Source organism: Styela clava, chromosome 1 (assembly GCF_964204865.1).
Source record: "Styela clava chromosome 1, kaStyClav1.hap1.2, whole genome shotgun sequence".
In the NCBI taxonomy this organism is placed as follows: Eukaryota; Metazoa; Chordata; class Ascidiacea; order Stolidobranchia; family Styelidae; genus Styela; species Styela clava.
Window position 1 is genome coordinate 12054172 of NC_135250.1, and position 22837 is coordinate 12077008.

General features: G+C 36.0%; 2 protein-coding genes across 3 annotated transcripts; both read right to left on the minus strand.

Moving 5' to 3' along the window:
* Nucleotides 1–1138: 1138 nt before the first annotated feature.
* On the minus strand, nt 1139–3387 carry LOC144424941 (uncharacterized). Its single transcript, XM_078114140.1, has one exon. The coding sequence runs from the start codon at nt 3146–3148 to the stop codon at nt 2051–2053; it is 1098 nt and encodes a 365-aa protein (XP_077970266.1). The 5' UTR covers nt 3149–3387; the 3' UTR covers nt 1139–2050.
* Nucleotides 3388–8737: 5350 nt separating this feature from the next.
* LOC120341931 (uncharacterized) lies at nt 8738–22586 on the minus strand. 2 transcript variants are annotated; one of them, XM_039410535.2, is made up of 10 exons: nt 22465–22586; nt 17862–19810; nt 17340–17391; nt 17018–17160; nt 11717–12031; nt 11408–11632; nt 11160–11312; nt 10600–10730; nt 10161–10281; nt 8738–9718 (listed from the first exon to the last, which is right to left on the minus strand). In XM_039410535.2, the coding sequence occupies exons 2-10, from the start codon at nt 19751–19753 to the stop codon at nt 9421–9423; spliced, it is 3330 nt and encodes a 1109-aa protein (XP_039266469.2). In that variant the 5' UTR covers nt 19754–19810; nt 22465–22586; the 3' UTR covers nt 8738–9420. The 2 variants fall into 2 exon arrangements, with proteins under 2 accessions (XP_039266469.2, XP_039266479.2); XM_039410545.2 differs by having other exon boundaries at nt 9579–9718; nt 10057–10281.
* Between the last annotated feature and the right edge of the window lie 251 nt (nt 22587–22837).

The following is a 22837-nucleotide window of genomic DNA, read 5'->3' on the forward strand; positions in this document are numbered from 1 at the left end:
TATAGGTGCAACTGTCCTGGGTGCAGTTTTCGGGTGCAAATGTGCTGTCACCTGATTATTGAGTTATTTGATTCCTTTAGAAATTTCGAAAACACAACCAAGTACTAACGAGTGAAGTGAAAGTTGCTGTCGTTCAGACATTTGTTCCCGCCAAAGTAGCGATTAGACTTAGAAATAAGTGTTTGTTTGATTTTATACATGTGGGTTTGTTGCTTTGTTTAAATATTTTTTTCAATAAAACAAACGTTTATATCTTACTTGACCTTTAATTTATTCATTTAAGTATAACGACATCTATAATCTGTTTATCACTAAAATTCTTTTTGAAGTTAGGGATAAGGGGCATCATTATTAGAAACTCGCCCCGGGCAACAGAAAAGTTTAGCACGCCCCTGTACATACCGTTCATAATGCAAAAATATCCTCGGATCGCTTAAAAAAGTTTGGGAAACACTGCATTAGATTACACTGAATCGATGAAATAAATATAATTAACAATGCATGGTTCACTGGCCAATTCTTGCAACAAGCGTTTTAGCAGGACCACAGTGTTCAAGTTATCGTCTAAGACGGCTAAACTGTAAATATTCTATCATCATCATATGGGTACTTGTCATGTCACGGAGTCAACGAGCTTTTTCCCACCTAAACGCAATCGTCTACAGACACTGCAGTATTTTTCAACGGTCTTTAGTACCGCTCAAAACTTGCTCCGTGCTTTCCAAAAAACGATTTAAAAGTATGTTGGTGGAATTCATATATATATACCCAAAATGAACGGTTCAAGTTTTTTGTTATTACTATGAAGTATCTGAAAATCTCAAATTCTCTAACCATGTATCCACATTCCATACACGTCTTTGATTCGCCGGATTCGTTAGACTGGCAGTTCCCTCACGAAAATGATATAAGCTGGATATTTTTGATCAATTAATACCAAGATTTGTGTAAATATTATAAAATAGTGCTCACTTAGCATTTAAACAATTAGTCTAATATACATAGATCATGTAGATTATAAGCGACTTAACACTTATGATGAGGCTCTACAAGAAGCCTATAACGTGTTGGGCGGTGACACTTCGCGCTATTAACTTCCCCTGATGTATAACCTGCCAGGTTACTCGATAATTAACAACTCCACAACTTTGAATATGAACGAAATGTAATGCAGTCGATAAAATACCAGTCTACATGCACAAGTACGATATAGACGAATAAATAAACGACGAAATTGTGTGATGATAAGAACAAATAATTCCAGTATTGTAGAGACACAAACGATCACAGTATTGTAGAATGTAGACGTCCAAATAAAGTTATGTCTGTATGTTGAGGGTTGCTAAAGTTTACGACCAACCCAACAGGCAGGTTAATAACATACTTAATTCTAAAGATGCAAACAATAGCAACATTACAATATGAAAACAAATCAAACCCTATTATTTAACTTAAAGACAAGCGAATAAATCCGCTCATTACGGCATATGAATTAGCATTACTAACAGACTAACCGGCAAACTCTTAGCACAAATAAATTGTAAACAGCCGACTGGCAATGATTTGAAATAATAAACAAACACAAAAACGAGAGAAAAGAAAAATCGATAAAAGACTTTGTTCCCGCCGACAGGCCTATTCCTACCCACGAACAGATGGTGCTATCGCCTTGAAGGGAGTAGTTTATTAGCGGTCATTCGACAAAAGTGCAATGACCGATTTCTCTCGAAATAACCCCGGGTCAAATATATGCAAAATAAAACAAAGAAACTTTGTCTGTAACAGATCATATGCCTATTGCGTATAAAAAATTATTACAAAATCAGTCTGACTACATTTTATCCAGTAGTGGGATTCAGCCGGTTTGTACCGGTTCTATAGAACCGCAATTTTATGGGATCAGCGAACCGGTCAGCATTACTGGTTACTGTCATGAGTGTCAATGATTTTTTGAATAGAACCGGGTCAAAAATATGACTTTTGTGATGGAACCGACTGACAAAAAAATTGAATTCCACCACTGATTTTATCCCATTTCACCAACATAACATTAATCCAAAGCAATCTCCTCATTTCCATGTAGACTTTGAGAGCGACGTTGATACCTTGTCATCTTTTGAGTGCGTATTGATACTCTACAACTTACACAGCACACTATGAGAAATTCACGATTGTTGCCGAATGACCAAATGCAAGAAACAAGCGCAGCAAATAAAGCTAGATTGACCAATGGATCAATCATTGATTGAGGAATGTGTTCCGATGCTAAGCCCGCCAAAAGTGTTGCAATCAAGTTCGCAGCACATGTAATCAAGCAGCCTATGACTGAACGTCTTATAATAATAGTAACTGGAATGGTTAACCTCGATGGATATCCAGCTATTATTCGCCGACAGGTTGTAAACACCGAGGTCGCGTGAAAATCTTCAGCAAATCCACCATCTTGCTTCCTTGCTTCGTCCAGAACTACATCATTTCGAAACATAGGATACATATATAAGGACAAGAGTGTAACTTGGGCCAAAATAAATACCAGGGCCAGGAGGCCAAATCCAGCGCCACGTGTGAGATGAATACTTGTAATTGCCAAATCATTCAAGGGGCGTCCGACACATCCATGACTCTGAGGTACATATGATTCTGGAACCGTAAAATACAACCCAATTATTACGAAAATTATTGCCAGAAATAATGCAGACAGCCAGCTTGCTACTTTCACATACTGTCCCGCCAGAGGAAGAACGGAAGGGTGAAGATAAATAAGTTTCTGTCGTATCCAGAGAAAAAAATATATGCAGACAAGAACTGCGCATGTTATTCCGTTGTCTATGTCCATAACTAACTCACAATAAGTAGTCGTATCCATCATTTCGGGCATGTGGAATAAAACTGCGCTAAATATGAGCTTTGTAATGGTCGCAAAAACGACGATGACACAAGAAACATAAGCCACACCGCTATTCAAACTTGAAGAGCCGGAAGATTTTTTCCATCTTTTGTTCTTCGTTCCATATACTATCATAACCCCCAATATCCATAATGTGGCAGTTAAAAGAAGAAGGTTGAAAATTTCTCCCAGTATACGGAATGCTTGAATTGGCTCATTGATCTCGGTCGTAGTATTCGGGTGAGACGCTGTGGAATTCATCTCATATATATCGTACTAAAATAATATACTCTAAAATACAATACATAGTTCTTAAGTATTTTATTCATAACTTTCTCGTTTCATCTATGCCTTTTGTGCTCAACTCTACAAATGCAGTTGGACATCATAATATTCTATTGGAGAAAGGAATGTACCTACTAAATTGGGGACGGGAATACCGCGTACATGATGAGGCATAAGGTAATTTATTTGTAGCGTAATTTCATCACCAGAAAGCTACCTGAACAGCAGATAATTATTGCAAAATATTTGCTTATGTAAATCTGATTTTCTCGATTGCACTGCAAAGTTTGCAGTTTTGGAAATGTATTATGTTAACAAACTCACTATGTTACTATGGCGATACGATCATTTGCTCCCGATTCAGTAATTTGGAAATATGTCAAAAACCAGATAAACTCACAATGGATTATGTATTTTTTTAAATGAAAGCATTCTACAGCGCCGAGCATTCTGACATGACACGAAGTAACGAAAGCACATTTAATGAATGCGCTGCTCATTGGTTTCACCAAGACTGATGAGATTACCTTTGCTAACCTCATTTGTAAATATCACCCTCAATGCAGCTCACACAACATCGGCATAAACTAAAGATTGGCTTGTCGTGCCATGTAGGAAGAGTGCGTTTAATCTCGACAAAGTTCAATTTTTCAAACCTTTCTAAGAAAAACTTCTTTATTGGAAACTATTTTTAACCAGAAGGCTCTGGGGATAATGATATCAACATTATACCGGTAACGTGTTTTGTAGGCTACGCTAGATATCATGTGAGTTCATAATATTGAGTAAAAATGAAGGATATAGATGTGCTATATATAATAACTATAGTTGCCAAAGTACTGAGGTTGCAATAAACTCATTTCCCTGTAACGTGAATGCCTCACAATAAAATAAATATATATATGAATAGAGTACGTGACTAATATATATATATATATTGCGTTGGCAGTGACAAACAGCAAAAAAGCAAGATAATGAAGCAGCAATATCAGCGTTCTTTATTTTTTGACTGAATGGAAATAGCCTACTTTTGTTTTAGCGCTCTCAACAGAGATGCAACCGCACGTATTTCCTGTGTGATATACCGTGCTTTTACCCGTTTTGTGGGACTTGTGGTTTCCCGGTCAATTTAGTCATATATTGTGTGATATGCCAAAGACGAATGAACAGTATTTTTTGGAAGTCCCCACAGAAAACGCAAAAATACTTAGTTTTAGTCGAAACATAAGTTTATGGATGAATTTAATATATGAAACACATAACATACATAAGGCATAAAAACATTGAGAAGTTGTTTTTAATTTGTGAAAGTGGAAAACAATACATTTTAGCGTAAGCGTAAGCCAAAAAAGATTCATGATTGCTCACAACTTTACTTTTATTTGCCCTACATTTTTACTGAGCTCCAGTACTCTACTCTAGCTAAATGTCTGTATAACATGAATCACTATTTCTAATAAAAAATGAATATACTCCAATAAACATGTCCCTGAATATGACAGCTTTGAAAAACATCGACAATGCAAAAGCGATACAAATATGTGTGACTATTCAAAAGTACTGAAATGAACTTTCAGGTTATGTCGTCGACTATAATGAGTCAAATTTTCATACGCGGAACAATAGTTTTAAACAGTGCACTGGCGTGATATAACTCAAGCCTTCGACAATCGCTCAAATGCCCGGGAATTTTGACCGAGATCTTCTCGATGCCTGGAAAGCACCTAATTTCGTCATAATTTCATCTCTGGGTATTTTGAAATTAAAAATACTTATTACAAATGAAAATGAGGACTGTTTTCTAGGGTATAACAGATATCTTACTGATAAGAGTACAATGGTAGGCAGGCAAATAAATTGTAGTTGCCAATAAAAAAAAGTTGCTCAAAAATTATTTCCCGGCTACAATCTTACATTCTCTTCAAGCTATCTATGCACGCAATTTTTATTCGAATTTGTTTATAGCAAGGTCGCAAGCCAAAATAGGAAATGCTATAGGAAAAAGACCAATAGGTTTGTGTTGAGCCAGTAATGTCGAACCGGAGTCGAAAAGACTATGGTGAAAACAAGTTGTATTGCAAGACATTCCTAAGAACTCTATGTTGGTTTATGTTGAGTCAGAAATGTCAAACACCGATTACGTCTTGCGAAAATAGTTTGACCCGACTTTCAATTATTCTTCATTCATTCTTGCCGAAAGGTGGGCAATGTTGTCGGCGATGTCCTTGCACCTGGTAATCGGCAGTTGTTTGAAGTTTCTACATTTTTGCCGCCGTCAGAGCAATCTTTTTCCGAATAAAAATGCAATTGACAAGTAAATCATGTTTTTGTCATTCTGTTATTTTCTTAAATAATATATATATGAGTGGCTTTCAGGTTCATGGTGTAAATTCCCGACCATGATATATAACAGAGGTGGCCAACCTATACTTGCGACCGCGATCGACTAAATCGCCAGAATAGCTCGAGATCGACTGATCGGTAATAAGGTCATACACAAAAACAAATGAATTTGAATATGCAGATAGCTGCACAGGCGCATACAAAAAATTCCACCGCTGCTCGGTTCTTTGGGAGCATTCTTAATGAAATCGCCATAAAAATTCGCGTTTTTTACGTCCCAGTTAATTTGATGAGTAAATGCTTCATCATTCATTAAGATCTGCCTAATTTTTAGTCGTAAGTTTTGAAAAATCCTCAAAAAATCTTGCCTGGTATCCACGTATCCTATTTTAAACAGTAAAAAATAAATATTCCCAAGCCATAAATGTTACATGACTGTCCAAACTTCCTAATTTACAATTTCCTCCTAGCCCGATTCTATGCTCGCTTGGAATCAGAAAAAAATGGGCATTCTGATGCCACTGCCAGTGAGACAAATACTTTAGCATATACTGCAGAAGTTATTGTACAATCTCGTCAGTCAAGGCCAGGGTTGCCGGGTACCAGCGATCAAAAAAAGCCGAATCAAGACATAATAAAGTCAGAAAAAGCCAACAATTTTACTAAGTACAAAATGATGTCGTCACGCTAATAACCGAATTGCGTAAGTCATTTTTGGCGATTTTGAGTTTTTTATAAAATAGGTATTTATGTAATGCTGCGCACCTGTCTGTTAACTCAGATTTTATTTTAAGAATTCCGAAACCCATAAAAATGGGGATTTAGTATAACATGCACATTTGTGCAATTGTTTCGTCATAATGAATTATCTGGGACAATTGTGACGTCACGAAGGCAAAATAACCTCGGCTAAGTATTTTCGAGTTTTTGCATCTCGAATTCTAGCTTAACGCGTATTAATTTGAATTTATACTACAGTATAGGAATGCTTGCACATGTGATATTCACTGTCCGAGTCCAATTCACCTTGGTAGGCTTTTATATTGGGTGCATTGCTGTTTTATTCTTTATAATTAATCTTAGTCTTATTTCGGTGGGTGCGCAGAACGTGTTATATTATTGAAATATATATTTTTAAACATAAAAAATAATGTAATTGAAACTGTTTTGCTATTTTGGGGATTAGACATTGTAGATACTGAAAATTACAGTCGTTTTTGGAATGTTTAGTTTTCAGGACTGGTGCATATAGTAAAGTTGCAAAATTGCGTATGTCGCCAAGTCATAGACACATTTCTGCCTAAGTCACAGTGCGCCATTATGACGTCACTTAACTGCGTTATACAAATTAACTTAAATCCGACTACGATTAAAAAATTGAACCATGGCAAATTATTGACTCTCAATGACAAAACAATATCATTAGGAAGTTTTTTACGTTTTTCTCAAAACTGCTAAAAATGACTTACGCAATTCGGTTATTAGCGTGACGATGTATGATTTGTCAGATTTGAAACCATTGGCACAATAATGGGTTTGCACAGTTTTCAATATGCTTATGTAGAGCCATCAGTTCATTTAGTGAGACACACAAATGTCTTTTCCCATTGAAAGTTGTATTTTCGGTTGCTATCATGGCGATTTCCACTTCGGCGGGATGAAGGGTTTAAAAGCAAAAGGGATTAAATAAAGGGCAGAACCAGAGTCTACATTCGACACATCTATATAAAAAAAAATAAAAAAAGCAAATAAAAAGAAATATCAAACGGACAGCATTATTTCACAATTCAATATATACAATACAGGGTGCCGCTACAGTATGTGATATACCTACACGTTTCTATTTAAACTCTCGATATGTCTTGCAATGTTCTTCCTATACCGTACCGTACTAATTTTTAAAATTTTAAAACCATCATTTTTATTAAAAAAATATCTACCACGTGACACGTACAGCCGAAAGCTAATTTTAGCGTAGTAATCACATCGTTTTGATCATCACATCACACATTTTGATTTCTGCAACTAAACTAAAGCTCCTCGGAAGGCATAATTACAATTAAGTTATACAACTATTTTTTGGAAACAGAACTAAAAACTGACAAATAACACGCAAAACTATAAAAACGAGGCAATGTTTACAACCCTGCAGGAAGTCTGTCTAAGCGTCTGCAGAAATCGCAATTTTTCTGATTGATTATAGTTGAGCTTTAAATTAATATCAAGAAAATCAATGCTCGGGGAAATCCAAAAGTTATGTAGCTAAGCCATAGACTAAATGGTTGCACAGTAAATATCTTATTTCATATTATTTAAAAAACAGACAATAGAATAGACTTAAAAAAGCCAAACGGAAATTCGAACGCCAAACATGTTTGGAAAAAGCCAAAAATGGTAAATTTGGCGTTAAAAAGCCAATATGGCAACCCTGGTCAAGGCACAAGATATTTCTTAAAATTGGTAGCGGCGAAACTTGCCTTTCTTACGTTATAATTATGCTCTGTTGGCCTTGTCCGGGCATAAATACTATATGTGTATACTGTATCGTATTTTGCGTGTACACAGTACTGTATTATTGCTGTTTTAAAAGCACACAACATACGCTGCATGAAACTGATTCAAGGTAATATTTTGAGGTATGTTACCAAATTCTCAGGAGTGGCGACGCGATCTACTCAAGACGTGGCCACCCCTGATATATAATGAAGCAATTGCCTATTTTGTTGTTGTTGTTATGTTTTTCATAGCGCTTATAACATAAGTATAGTCTTTTGCGCAATTATTCAGTTCGAATTAACAATTCTATACTAACATATTACACTATTTACGAATAAATGGATGGCATTCAAATCTTTACATTGATTTCTAACTTCTTGAGACTACACATGAATTGAAGTTTTATCGAAGTATATGAAGCGGTTCTAGGAAAATTCGCCGCAGAAATCTGCGCGAATTTTCCGGGCATGATATGAAGATGCTCATATTGTTCATCTGAAATCTGCGGGCAAATTTCATCAGTCAGGCAAATGCTCATCAGTCATCACACAATTTTAAACAAACATTTAAAATTTTGATATGATTCGTCCATAACACTACTGGAAAGTCAATTATCTACGTTCTCATGATTCACGTCCTGTATGTGCAAATTAATTATCGTTCCTGGTTGAATAGTTTATCTCTGCGGGTATTTCCTGGTGTTGCATATGAAACGAAGATAAGGAACAAGAAATACAAGTAATTTCTTTTTCAGCGAAAAAAATGACAAGAACAAATTCATAACAACATAACCAAAAAACATGATTCAATCTTATTTTCTCGATCTGCTGTAATCGGTAACAGTTTCGAAAGAGCAACTGTGGATTCAAAAATGCTTATAAAAATTTCGGTAATGTGGGATTTAATCATCCAAAGTCTTGTCTGAAAGACTAGACATAACACGTGCATTGAAGTGAAATACTAAACGCCTACTATCATTTCATTATAAATAACTTTCGTATAAAATTTGAATTTTCCTTGTTCTTATTTTGGTCCGCGATAATTTCACTTTTTCTAAATATTTATGTGGGGAAGGAACATAAAAACATTTTTGAATACAATCTCCAACATTCTACGACTGACTCAAGCAACAATTGCGAGTTTTGAAACAATAAGAGAATCGTTCTACAAAACTTGGTCGTTTATACTCGTGCAATATAGTGCCAGAAAATATGAAAAAACTTTAAGGAATACAAAAAGTTAAAAAAACATAACAATTCAATATCAATAAATAGAAATTGGGAGATTCATTTGGTACTGTGACACGGGATTATCAAATTATACTCAAGGGCGACATATCAAATGAAATATTGTTGAAGAATGAAGGATAAAATGAATATTTGGACAATTCTTTTTCATATTTCCAAAAGTTAGAAAGTAACAAATGATATTTCATCCTTGTTATTTATAGCTGGATTAGATACACCTTCACTTTGTCTCGGCCCTAGATCACGTGCTGTGTTTGCTATATTTTGGTTTGCTGCAGATGATGAGTGCAGTCCGTGATTGGCCAACGCTATTTGCCTTTGTTGCAGATTTCTAGTGTGGCTTGTTACGCCTGTATCAGCTTGAAGATGATTTCGAGAGGTATGAGATTTACTTGGAAGAAATACGGAGTCGTCATTATGACTGTTTACGGAGCTGGACTCGTTTCCCTCCCTTTCCGTTCTGAAATAAAATGGTTTCAGTTATTCTAACCTTGAATCAGAAATAGGTATACATGCCACATATATTTTCCAGTGCATTTGATCCAGCAAATTGGGATGACAGAGGAAATGATTTTGAAGTAGTTAAAACGTGACAGTTGTAAGTTTCATGACGTACCTCCACCTATTGTCCGAAAAAATAAAAATGGATTTCAATTTTCAACCCCACAACATAACATGCAAGTTTCTTAACATGCACTAATACAAACCACAACAAATTGAATTCCGTGCATTGATACCATTCCAAACAACCCACGAAATAGCTCACATGCGACGTGACAAGCTTTGGACAATTCCTACCTTAGGCCGACCCATTATAACTTGTATTGCCATTCTGATCATATTGCACAACGGCATAACCGGGGCGATTTTCGGTATTTCCCAGAACAGTAGCATTTAATAACCTGCTAAACAATAGAGGGGCATCTTCATAGTCACTTATTTCGCCGCTATTTGTCCGTACAGGAGGACTTTTGTTCACTGAACTTGTAATCTCGGCAACTTTGTTATCGAGGTTACTTGAATCTGTAAAAAAGTAGCAGAACTGATTGCAATGGTCGATTATGAAATAATATTTATCTCAGACACGTAAGTGAATGCCTTTTTGTTGAACTCGCCAGGGGCAATATTGAGACAAGGATTTCCGTTTCAGAAAAACCAATTGCTAGTAGATTTTAATATTTCTTTCCCAATTTAAAATCCACACCTGCACGTTGTAACTCATTACTATAAAAATTGTATCTACTATAAAATTCATAAAGTGCAATATTGTTGTATATAAAACTGATTCAGTGAATTTAACTCATGGCATTGAATGAGTTCCCAATAACTCTAAAGTTTTACCACTGCTTCCGGAGTCGCTGGATTCCACTCTCACAGTTGAAATTTTTTCTAATTCAGATGTACAGGCTCTTTGAAGTAAATGTGCCCCAAAAAAGTCTATAATCGTGTCAGTGAAGGCAGCAAGACGCGAACTGAACAAATAAGAACAAAATTATAGGAAGCAAACTATTACAAGCCAATAATTGTCGATTAATGAGGAAATAAACTTAATACAAATCTTACTGGGTATTTTTACGTATCGATTTTAATCGGTAAGTATGTTGATAGGTATTTGTCTGTCTGTCTGTTTGTTTGTCTGTTAGATGCACGCAATATCTCACGAAAGCGAAATTGAATCTGCTCCAGATTTGCATGTGCATTCATCATATCTCGGACCAGACGCCTATTGATTTCGGGCGAATTATGTCGTATAATTAGCGAGTTATTAACTAATTAGTGATGGGACACAAGGTGTCACTATGGAGTAAAGCGCTGTTTTGGGAGATCCCCTAACTTTCGATCGATAAGTCTTTGGTCTCTGACCGATATTCTCGTTTTATTAGTTATTAGTTAAAACTTACATAAGCCACATTGTGAGTATTGTTCTTGGAATTACCGAAGGTGACGTCACACCAGCAGTTGTCATTCCAATAACAATTGCTCTAATCGTTGGATCTCCGCCGTAAAACCATCTTCCACCAAGCGACGTCACAGAGGTTATAGTTGCAGAAAAACTGTAATAAAACGTTTATCTATAAAACAGCAACTAATGGACAGCATAGAGTTTTATAAATTGCATTTTCAAGCGCAATAACCACCACAAACGTACCACATAACGACCATCCCGAATGCACCTATTTCTTCATATCCCAACTGACACAAAAACATCGTAGAACAGACGATAACGATTGCAGAACCTCCGCGGTGAAAGATTCCACCCATCACACCGGATATCCTAGATATGCGACTGTCTATTTTTTCTTGGGGCATGCAACAACGCGTTGTTCCTTTTCTTTTGAGAAGGCAACGCACGGTGATAGGTATACACAAGTCACTGTAATAAAGGGCAGCATTAGAATCATAGAATATATTCTCTAGCTGTCAAATCAAATCTGTTTCTCTAAGTAATAACCGTTACCTGAAGCCTATAGTGGTAGCAGCGAGAAGTGGGGCTATTGATCTAAATCCGAGTAATGCAAAAGGATTGGAAAGCGTTATCAGGCTGACAGCTAGAGGCATAAGAACGAGACAATACAATCCTAAGCTCGCCAAAACGGCGAGAAGGTACCACATGGTGGCGATGTTGATCTCTGTGACGTCACCCAAATTAGCAGTAGTGTTTCCACCAAAATCTGCAATCTCCGTTGTTTGCTGTGTGTTACCAACATTTTCCCAGTTGATTCTGGTAGCAGACATTTCAGACACGTAGATAACAATGCCAATGGGGATATACCTAAAAAATAAATAAAATTTGAATTTTCTTGTAAAATTATTTCACATTCTCATTTTTAAACAGTATCAATGTCAATTCAACTTTATATACATATATTATATATCATCAAAATGTTAATATAGCGAAAATAAATGATGCTTTATCGCAAAATAAACACACTTCTGTACCATGTATAATCATGCAAGGGGGCCTAATTGTTCTGACGTATTCCAACATTACTTCATTCGTTGCGTCATCCAGTGGTATTTTGAATAATTTAATTTTGTCGACCAAAATTGCAAGTTTAAATCCAAGTTAGAGTTCACTTCATTCGATGAATTTTTAGTTACGGCATTAGCTCGGGTGAAAGAATCCAAATTGATCAGGAATTAATTAGCCAAAAGGACATAAAAAATTCATAAAGCTGCAACCAGTGGTCTTTGGATTAAGACGGATTCACGAAGAACGAAAGCTTTTAACTCGACTTTTGAATTTCTCGCGCTTGATGTGAATAATTCATTCATCCTTAGTAGACACATTTCTTTAATTCAAATTTGTGCAACATTAGTCCGACTCGGTTTGTTTTAATTCCAAGCTATAAGCAGTCGTTTATCACAATTGATCTTTTACGCTGAGTCGACTGCTAAGAGGTGATTTTACGCGAAAACAGTGTGTGCGAACAACTGGCTTGGAAAATAGTACCGTGGGTGAATTGTGTTCGGTAATATATATATATAATATGGTTAAATACCTATGGTCATTTTTGGGAATCGAATTTATGGTAAAATTATTGATATACGGATACAATTTTCTTACAAAACCCACCAAAACAACCAATTTACACAACGGTGTCGAACATATTTACGTACAAACAGTCACTTATACATAGGTTGCTACTGTTTTGGAAGGGACGGAATCTTTCAAATTCACAATTGCCTATATTACAATTTGACTAGTGTGATGGCTTGTGTCGAAGATTTAAAAAAAATGTACCAATGCGAGCTTAAACAGCTAGCCCAGTTCGCTTAACTGTTGTGATATAGTCACATACTGGGAATTCGCTATCAAGCGTGTAGTCGAAATTTGTTGACAACCTCATGCCAGTCAAATCAACTAGAGAAATACAGTCCTGTATGTACATTTGTCTCAAAAACGCGGTTACTTTATTTGAATAGTGTGAAAGTCCACCATGCAATGTATATGCAAGCAAAGAACTACTTATCCTGCTTTTGATAATTACTCGCTTACATTCAAATGAAAAACTGATTTGTTAACAGTAACCAACTGCTGTTTATCTATTTCAATCCTACTGAATAAGTTTTGAAAAATCGCACTCAAATTTATCATTCTTACATCACCCATTGTGGAATCTTTCACATTTTTAAATAAAAGGAAACTACTAAGTTAGCAAACATGCAGGAAGAGGATACATCGGCGTGAGTACCAATTGTCGTCAGTCGTAAACTGACACGAAAAAACAACTGGGAAGACAATAGAAAGCAGACGGTTAGACTACAACGTCTTTGTTCGGTATTTTTGTGCGAGTTGCTCATTTTTTTTGTATTTCTGCTAAGGCGAAAATTTTTAAGAATTTAAATAAATCTTTCGACAAAAATTTGGATAACCTTCCTATTAAAACTTGCCCACTAATCAAATAACAAAAAAAAAAACTTAAACTGCGACTGCGCCTAGGCACTTAAAGTTTCAGAAATTTCTCGTTTATTCAAAATCTCTATTCGAATGTGAATAAATGATCATGTGTTCAAGTAAATATGATCTTAGACTGGGAATCCAAAGCAGAGATAAACTTTTTATCTCTGTTGCATTCCACCCATACATTCTTTTGTTTGAAAGGAAATAGGTATTTTTTGGATTGTAGTACTATACGAAATAACACCAAACAAGTACCCATTTCCCCGCTTTTAAGGAAATCCGATTCTAACTGAATTATTCACTCGACACCAAAATAAGACGATACCTTAGAAAAAACAAGAAGTATAAGAATACGCGGTCTTCCTTTTACGTAGAAGATGGTTACGTCACTAAGTTCATTGATCTTTATCGAGCGGTTCACGAGGTTTAGAAGCACCTTGGTTTCTGTAAGCTTTCGGCACATTTCATGCGCTCGAAATAGTACATATCTATATCCTATTACCGATCTTACCATAAAAATACTGTTTGAAACAAACAATACTGAGACTAAAATATCGTGTATTGTAAGCATTTCACATGCTGAGTTATAAAACGGGAATTTTCAACGCTCCAATCATTCTAACGACGGGTATCGTTCTCATTCGCCCGTAAATCCTTTCTGTTTTTCGATCTAAACAACATACTTCGTTACGAAAATTACGTTCGTCACACAGTGAATCAGTTCACCTCTGTAAAATATATCATTTACTGAGTTGGAAAACACAAATAAGGAATATGCCCGCAAATTTGACCTTTCCGTAGTCGATTCAAGCGTTGTATTTTTGCCTAAAAGTTATTCTTGTAAATTTAGACAGAATTTAGTCTATAAAACCTTTAAAATAGAAAGGCCGAACAACCATTTGTTGCCATAACATCCGATCCATTGTTCACTGATTATTTCCCAGATTTGTCAGATCGCACGTGAAATTTTGGTGATAAATCCCTAAATTATTAGGCACAACAAAACAGAATTTAAGTTCCACAGAGTAATTTTCTCATCGTTCACATAATATTGCTCGGCTTGGACGATCACTTTACGTTTCGACGAGAATAATTGCGCAGTTGGCCAAAATCGTTGTCCATTCACACGCAATAGTCATTGATTCATACAACCATGCCTATTCATTATTGGCCTAGTATGGACCATATACAAAACGATTCGTGGTTTACCGGATTTTGCGGCCCATTTTAGGCAAAAAGATTAACTTCAAGTTCAGTATACTCGGTTCAAATATGTGGGACGGTGTTACAACGGTACCGGTACGAACGAGTACGCCGGTAGCTGTCCAGATTTCCCCAACAAAAGAAAGGATTTTCAACTTTATGGTTGGAAGCTATAATATTTCACGTATTTGCCAAGAACAATTTTATGTTACTAACTGCTATCAGCTGTGGTATAAAACGAACAACCAAACCCGCTTTTAAACGACGGTTTTTATGCACCTGAAAGATCATTTTATCTTCTAGAATTTGAAGTTTAATTCTGCTAAATCTAGTCAGATATCGATTCAAGATCACAATATTTATATACTGTTCTAAATTTCGCAGATGTTACATATAGGCTGAAATTATCTTGATTCATTAATATTCATTGCCTATGCAGAGAGCCGCACTGGTTGAAATCGAATATACCGTGTAATTCATAATATATCAGCAAGAAGTCAATATGTCTGATAGTGTAATATAGTCAATTCTAAAGACAAAAATAACATTGATGTCTGAAATGAAAATTACCAAAGTTCGAAAAAAGTCCAGTCGTGGTGGCATTTCAATACCGCCATTAGATTTTTTTATTATTTCCGATGAAATATTTTGCTTTGTCGAGGATCAGATAACTCGTAATTAACGTATTTCGCAGTAACATTTTCTATGGAGTCCAGAGAAGATTGAATAAACTGCCATACAATCTACAGCTTCACCATTTCACAAAATATACATATGTTGTCATGGATGATTTAAAGTAAAAAGTGATTATATGAAAATGAATTTTGATTTTCGTGTATGGTTAGTATTTCTTCCAAGCGCTATCACTATTTCCAATTCTTCTGTGATCGAAGTGAACGTCTTCCATAATGTCTATTGATTTTACGTGGGTGCTGTCATAACACCGTTCAATTTGGTTAAAACCGATCGCGCAGCGGCAGATGGCAAATGGATTGGATACAAAATCTTTAAGTTCAAGTCCTTAATTAAGAATGAATGAACGATAGTAAGTGTAGAGTAGAATACTATCCATACATTGCCTTTATGTGGTATTGATATATTCAAACACCCCGGACGTGTAAACAAAAACGCAGATGACAACATATATATCTAAATAGTATAATATAGACTTATGTGAAATAATTGCGGTTGTTATTCCATCTCCTTGAACTTTATTTGATATGCATGCCAATGCCATTATGATATCTTCGCGCTATATTGACTTAAGTAATGATACGCCAGTCAACGAGTTGATCAAACTATTCCATATAAAAATTAGAAGTAGAATTAACTGAAATTGCAATGTAAAATAACTCGACACACAAGGCGCGCATTTATACTGCGATCCATGCATAACAAAGTTAGCAAAAGGTCGTCAAGCAAATCTAAAATTGATTCTATGAAAATTTGGATTATCTCTGATATTGTATACAAGGGCATAGTGTATGGGCCTTCACATTGGGTCGATATTCTCTCAGTACGTTGAGACCGAATTCGATTTTACGTCATTTTTCAAGGCAAGTCGAGTCAAATCAAATTCGGAAAAGAGGTGCGATATACCTCACTTGAGGCAAGATTCTGGCACGCTTCTTCCTAGGACTAAGTATAGCTATCCACGCGGGATATGGAACGGGTATTAAAACATTAGGAAGTCTAAATTCCCAATAGACGCCGCATTGTTCATCAACATGCCATTGTCGTCATTGAACAATATTAATTATACAAATGGAATTTAATGTGTGATATAGAGGAAAAGTACGTGACTACAATAGAGATAGGGGAACACAATTATTAAGACTCGCCAAGCGATTCTTAGGCATTTTGAAAGATTTAGACTCCTACTAAAATTACACTCTTAGTTTTGCATTCAAATTAGGATTCGGGCGATATCTATTTTTTTGTGTAAGAGATTTTTAACGAGTGTTCACCAAATTGAGTTTTCCTTTTCGGCGTTTCCCTGTTTCCTTCTCTTTGAAGAATTAATCGTCCCCAAAGAGGCAATTTTGTTAACATAATATCAATAAATGTATAGATTATTTTTACTAAAAGTCTTTAGTTTTACACATATTAATCCGAAATATTGTAACAGTAAAAATTCTCAATTCGACTCACCATAACATAATATCCGCCATGTTAGACATTACAGTTCCTACTTGTGATATCACGTGACGAATGGGTCCTCCTTCAGCCCTCATAATGGAAGCGCCATATCCGATAGCGCCAGCAAAAATTGCTAACACAAAAACGTTGCATAACTGAAATGAAATAAGTTTAAGATATTATATAGACGCTTCAGACAGCTGATTTGATTAATTTGCCTATTTTAGGGATTTTAGTTACTGTTGTTACGTCTAACTTAGTTCGTACCTGACGAAAAGACAATGCCTATATACGACAATATTGTTGGTGGTAACACCTAATAGCAAATACGTACCCCAGAAGTCGTATCTTCTTTGTTTGGAATACCGCACCCAGGGAAAAGTAATCTGTTAAATGAAAGGATGCATTTATTTGAAATTATAAAAATATTTCCAAGTCTATATTCGTTGAAGAAATTTTATAAATTAAATTTTTCACGAAATCGCGCATTTTGAATTTGAACAATTTGGTTTAATTCTGTAAATACGAGGTTCCTTTCAATTTAAAGTTGAGCAAATGCACCTTTGAATGCATCGCCTACTCGACCTCTCTACGGATCACGGACACCAATGCAATCTGATAGTAACGGAACAAAGTTACGTGCAAAATTTGTTGAAGAATTCAATACTATCTTGTAGACGAATTGCTCATATGAGATATATTGAAGCAAGCTTTAATTTTCCATTTATGGAACTAAATAACTAATCATGAGATAGTGAATGAGCAAGAATCATATATATAAATTTTTTCGTAAATAACTAATGAATCAAGAACGGGTGGTCTATTTTAACAACTAAATATGTCTAAAATTTCTTACCGTATTAGCGACAATATCTCATCTGCAGCTGTAATATTTTTCACTTGTGAAGTGTTGTAGAATAGTGTATCCTCGCTAAAAGCATATACCGAATATCTGGCATCTTTAAAAAATTCGTTTTGAAGAAGTACTTTCGGATCTGTCCAATTTATATCTCCAATCAGAGAATTGTTATTGGTTGAATTCGTTCTTGGCATTGCAATTTGCCCAGGTTTTATAAGAATGGAAAATCCCAGTCCTATCAACACTGCTACTAATGTTGAAATTATATAGAATATTGCTGATAGGGCAGTTAGTTTCCTCAAAATACTGGGGGTCAAATTCGACATCCCGGTCAGCATGGAGCTTATTATAATCATTGGTGTAATTGTCGATAACACTGCCGGTAGCATTGTTGAACCCCAAAATGAATAGTACTTTGCAAATGCGGAGGTAGTATGGAATTTAGTGGCCTGGAGAATGATTCCGATAGGTATACCGGCTAAAAAAGCCACTATAACAAAGAGTTCTAACATGTGAGAATACAGAAAGGTCCCGCATTTCATGCAACAATTTTGATCTTCCACATCAGTACCGCTGTTGGTTGATTCAACAGGCAGGGGAAACAAAACATCGCCCTTGCTTCTTCCGTTCGGTAGAATCTCGTGATGAATTAGCCCATGGGTGGAAGCTGGAGCTGTAGACACCGAAGCATATCCTCTACCCAAGTCGAAGGAGTTAAAAGAAGTTGTAGAATGTCTGGATGAAGTCTTGGATAAGTTTCGCAACCCGAACTTTCCAGCAGGACGTCTTAACCCCTTGCTTGAGTGGCGTCTCATAGAAAGTCGATTTAAACTATTTGCAGCCTCTTCACCCAGGCTAGGTTTGGGCTTGTGCAGTTTTCTACTCAACTGCGGCGTGGTTGGACGAGAACTTTCTATTCGCGCGGATTCAATTCTGGGTCGTGGTAAAGTTCCTTGTTCCAGGTTTTTGAGGTAGCTTCTTTTTTCGTTATAAACAGGCAATGTCATTGATTCCTGATTTTGCCGCCGATTCTGTTTTGGTCGGCTGCCAGATTGTGCGTTTGAATTTACTGGGGCGTAATCTTCCCTATTATTTCTGTTTTTATTTTGACTATAGTCTGGATCCGAGCTAGAATGTGGTATCATCGAAGCAGGCTTCGGGCCTGTAGGGGGGTAACGCCCATGATTATTTTGCTGGGGTGAAACCGGTAAAGGCCCAAAGAAAAATTGTCCGTTATTTTCTGTATTATAGTTGCTATTGATGTACGAATCGGGAATCGAGCTTTGTGGAAAAGATGCAAAGTCGCTAGTAGAATGATTTGAAGGACGCATCATGTGACTTCCATGAAGAATGCTTGTGTTTTCGTACGGATTACTCGGAAGTCGTGGAACTGTAGCCGGATTGCGGGCCTCGTTCAGCCCTTCAAATCCTTGAAATTGGTGGGAAGGCATGGCCGACATTGTCATGATTTTGGGGTTGGATGAATAATGTCTCGGTGATGGCGCCACTGGAGTTTGTGGAGGTGACGTCATTGGGGGAGGTAGTGTCATAGGTGATGTTACTGGGAAACCCTGTACTGGAGAAGTTGCAGAAAATGGAGTAGTACTTTCACTTCCAGTCCCTGTCGTGGGGTACGACATTTGATCTGAACTCAATGGCGACGGCCCATTGAATCCCTTAGGACCATTTCCTCCACCAGCTAACGATGCTCCTCGGCTCAAAGTAGACAGAGTGTCCATAATGCGATCCAATTCATCTAAGCTTGTATCACGGAGAGTTGAGGACGTTGCAGATTGTGGGATTCCTTTTGCTGGTGAATATCTATTTGGTGACAAAGTTGTAGGACTTCTGGCATTCTCCATCGGAACTCTCCCATTAGGGATAGCCATGGTAATCGTAAACACTAAACAGGTATATTAACATAAAACGTTTGTCGTCAAGACTTTCTGAAAGAGAAACATAAAACGATGAACAATAAATTGCTTTTCAAACAAAACTGTAACGGTTTGCTACTAGCGCAATGCCTGACATGCTTGAAGCACAATGAAAAGAAAATTATCGCTATTATTGTACCAATATTATTGTAGCGATTGAATTAAACAAGGTACTGCTGTTATCAGACATAGCGAATCGGCCCAGGCTACCAAGTTGGAAATTGAAGTTTTCTGCGTTGCTGATGTTTAAAGAGAAAATTTATTCAAATCCTTATTTTTAGTTCTCTCTTATATAAAATAAATAATTACATGTCGTGGATAATGAACTATATGTAATTGATTGGCTTATTAAGACTTTAGAAATTCATGAAACTCTTTCTCTCGGACTGCCTTCTGGGCTGAAAAAGACCGGAATCACTCCGTTACTGCAGTAATGTCGAACTTATGATCAAGACAAGTTAAAATAACGTTAGTTGTTATCTTAATAAAATGATTCATCTTTTTCACATATATCTGTGTGGGGAAAGATTATGTTGTGTCCGTTGCTATATTCTGTCTGTTGCTCACTGATCGATTTCAAGCTACCCACGCACATAAGCATGTTATAGTACAATAATTTTGTAACGAAAAAAAAAGCTAAACACAACGGCAAATCCTGCAACGACACTCTATTTATACTCGTCTCTTCCGTGTTTGTTTCCGGTGTAGAACAATAGATTTCCGTTCCACCTTTGTCGTCTGTAAACCTATTTTGCAAAACAACTTCCGATGTGATCTAAAACTACTTACTTATTCCGACAAGACCGTGACCAAGCGAGAAAATGAGATCGCATGGCTTTTGTTCTGGCAAAAAATCCCGGAAGGTAAGTTAAAAATAATCTTATGCCTCTTGCACTCCTCATAAAAAGTCAATGTGCAGTAGATGGCATTGAAAATGAAATTTCATAATACCTGATGTTATTTTCACAAATGCACAAGTAATTTTAAAAACTTTGTGAATTGTAAGAATATGTTTAGATATATATTTTTGAATAATTAAGTTAGATATGACACTTAACGCTTTTCTGGGAATGAACGATGCGACATTTTTTTATATTTTGTAATGAATGAATCAGATTGAGTTACGATTGATTGGTGAAATCATTGATCCGTGACATTAGCATGTTAGTCTCATTACAACTCATTAACTCAGACATGATGTGATGTCTCGCACAAAATTCTACAAATTATTTAACGCAAATGACACCAAAAACATAAAATTTTGCATTTTGTCTGTCATATAACCATAAAAATCATAATTTTGTTGCCTGTCAATTTATTTATTGCCAATAAATCAATACCAATATGTCATTGAGAAGCCTTCACTTGCCATTCGACAGTGTGTTACTTTCGCATGTAGGGATATTATTTAAATAAATGGAATATATGGCCGTATAAAAATACCCATACGGAAATAAACTTTGACAGAAAACAATTTGTCATGCCATACTTTCCTACCTGCAATAGATCACGACGTTAGCTATATTTATTTGAAAATGATATTTCTTAAGTAGGTACAAAACAATACCGGTATAAACCACAGAAACAAATTGAGTCAATGAGGTTAAAGCCAAAATGATCATACATCATTCCCAGAACAAAGCGGCTCAAATATGCTTGTCAGGGAGGTCAATAATGCATACTTTTTTACTTTTTAAACTCATCCAAACGTGGACCATGAAATATTAATCGCAAATATTCCCCGTCTCACGCTTGATTTAATGTTTTGAACAGCGGAATGTAACCCACTGTGATAATTCAATTTCACTTACAAGCGTAAATAGTACAATGAGCTTACTTATAAATGAAGGATGACCCTGGGAAGTATTTGATAATAGCAACGGGATATTTCCGCAGTATATAAACTATTATCGACCGCTTACGAGCGTACAGCAGTGTCAACTGAGTGATTTCATGACGAAAAATCCAAAGGAAAAATGACATCACCGTTTTGCAGTCAAAGAATTTTTCGATTCGAAGTACGATTTCTAATTAATTATATACTGCTTCAGAATTGTCTTGCGTATAGTGTTTTTCGATGAGGTGACATGAACTAACAATTAATATAAAATACAGATTCGAAAAAACTATATGAATTTTGTTGACAGACGCGCTGACCAAACTACCGAAGGGTAATTTTTATTACAATATTTGATAGCGACTAAACTAATCTAAATATGCTTGTAGTGTTACCATGTCCCATCAATAATAATTTTTTGAAATTCTCGCTACGAATATTTTGTGTTTGGATAGAATATATCTCAAAGTTCCGGTCAGTACTTTTGGTTTTATACATGCCTACATTTGACAGAGCAGATGTATTATTTATACAACATATGTAAGCACATCGTGTACTTAGTATGAGTGCCTTAAAAGCGAATGACATTTATCCAAATTGCCATACAATAGTCAATGTCAAATGCTAAATAACACTCATACTCATCTACAACTAATGCTGAAAACTTATCAGTGACCATAAATTTCGTGATGAGCAAAAGTTACCTCGTAAAGTCTTTGTAACATCGTCATACATCTATAACTACATAAACAGAAATAAATATCTTGCTTTCAAAATTATAGTTGTATACAAATTTAGACCTACTGAAGTTTGCCCCTACGGTCCTTACCTTAGGGTAGTTTCCGAACCGATTTCGCCCGTAAAGACAGATCTACGCAAGAATTACATCGACTACTCTAGTTTTTCCGCTTCGCCGCCAATAGCACTAACACTGTACTGATCTCTCGTGTATCCCTCGACTGTCTGCTGCGATATTCAATGCAAGCGAAACGCTGAGCGCCGCGGTGGGAGGAAAAAAGGCGAATATTTTTACGCTGCATGACATCGGCGTTATTGACATATCACGTAACTTATTTACATAGAAAAATTGAAGATTTGATAATTATGAGACGGGTTGATGAATTTTTTTTCATGTTTTAATTATGAAAAAAAAAACTAATTTTCTAAAGAGTATAAAAAAGACACTGAAAATGTCGAAAAAT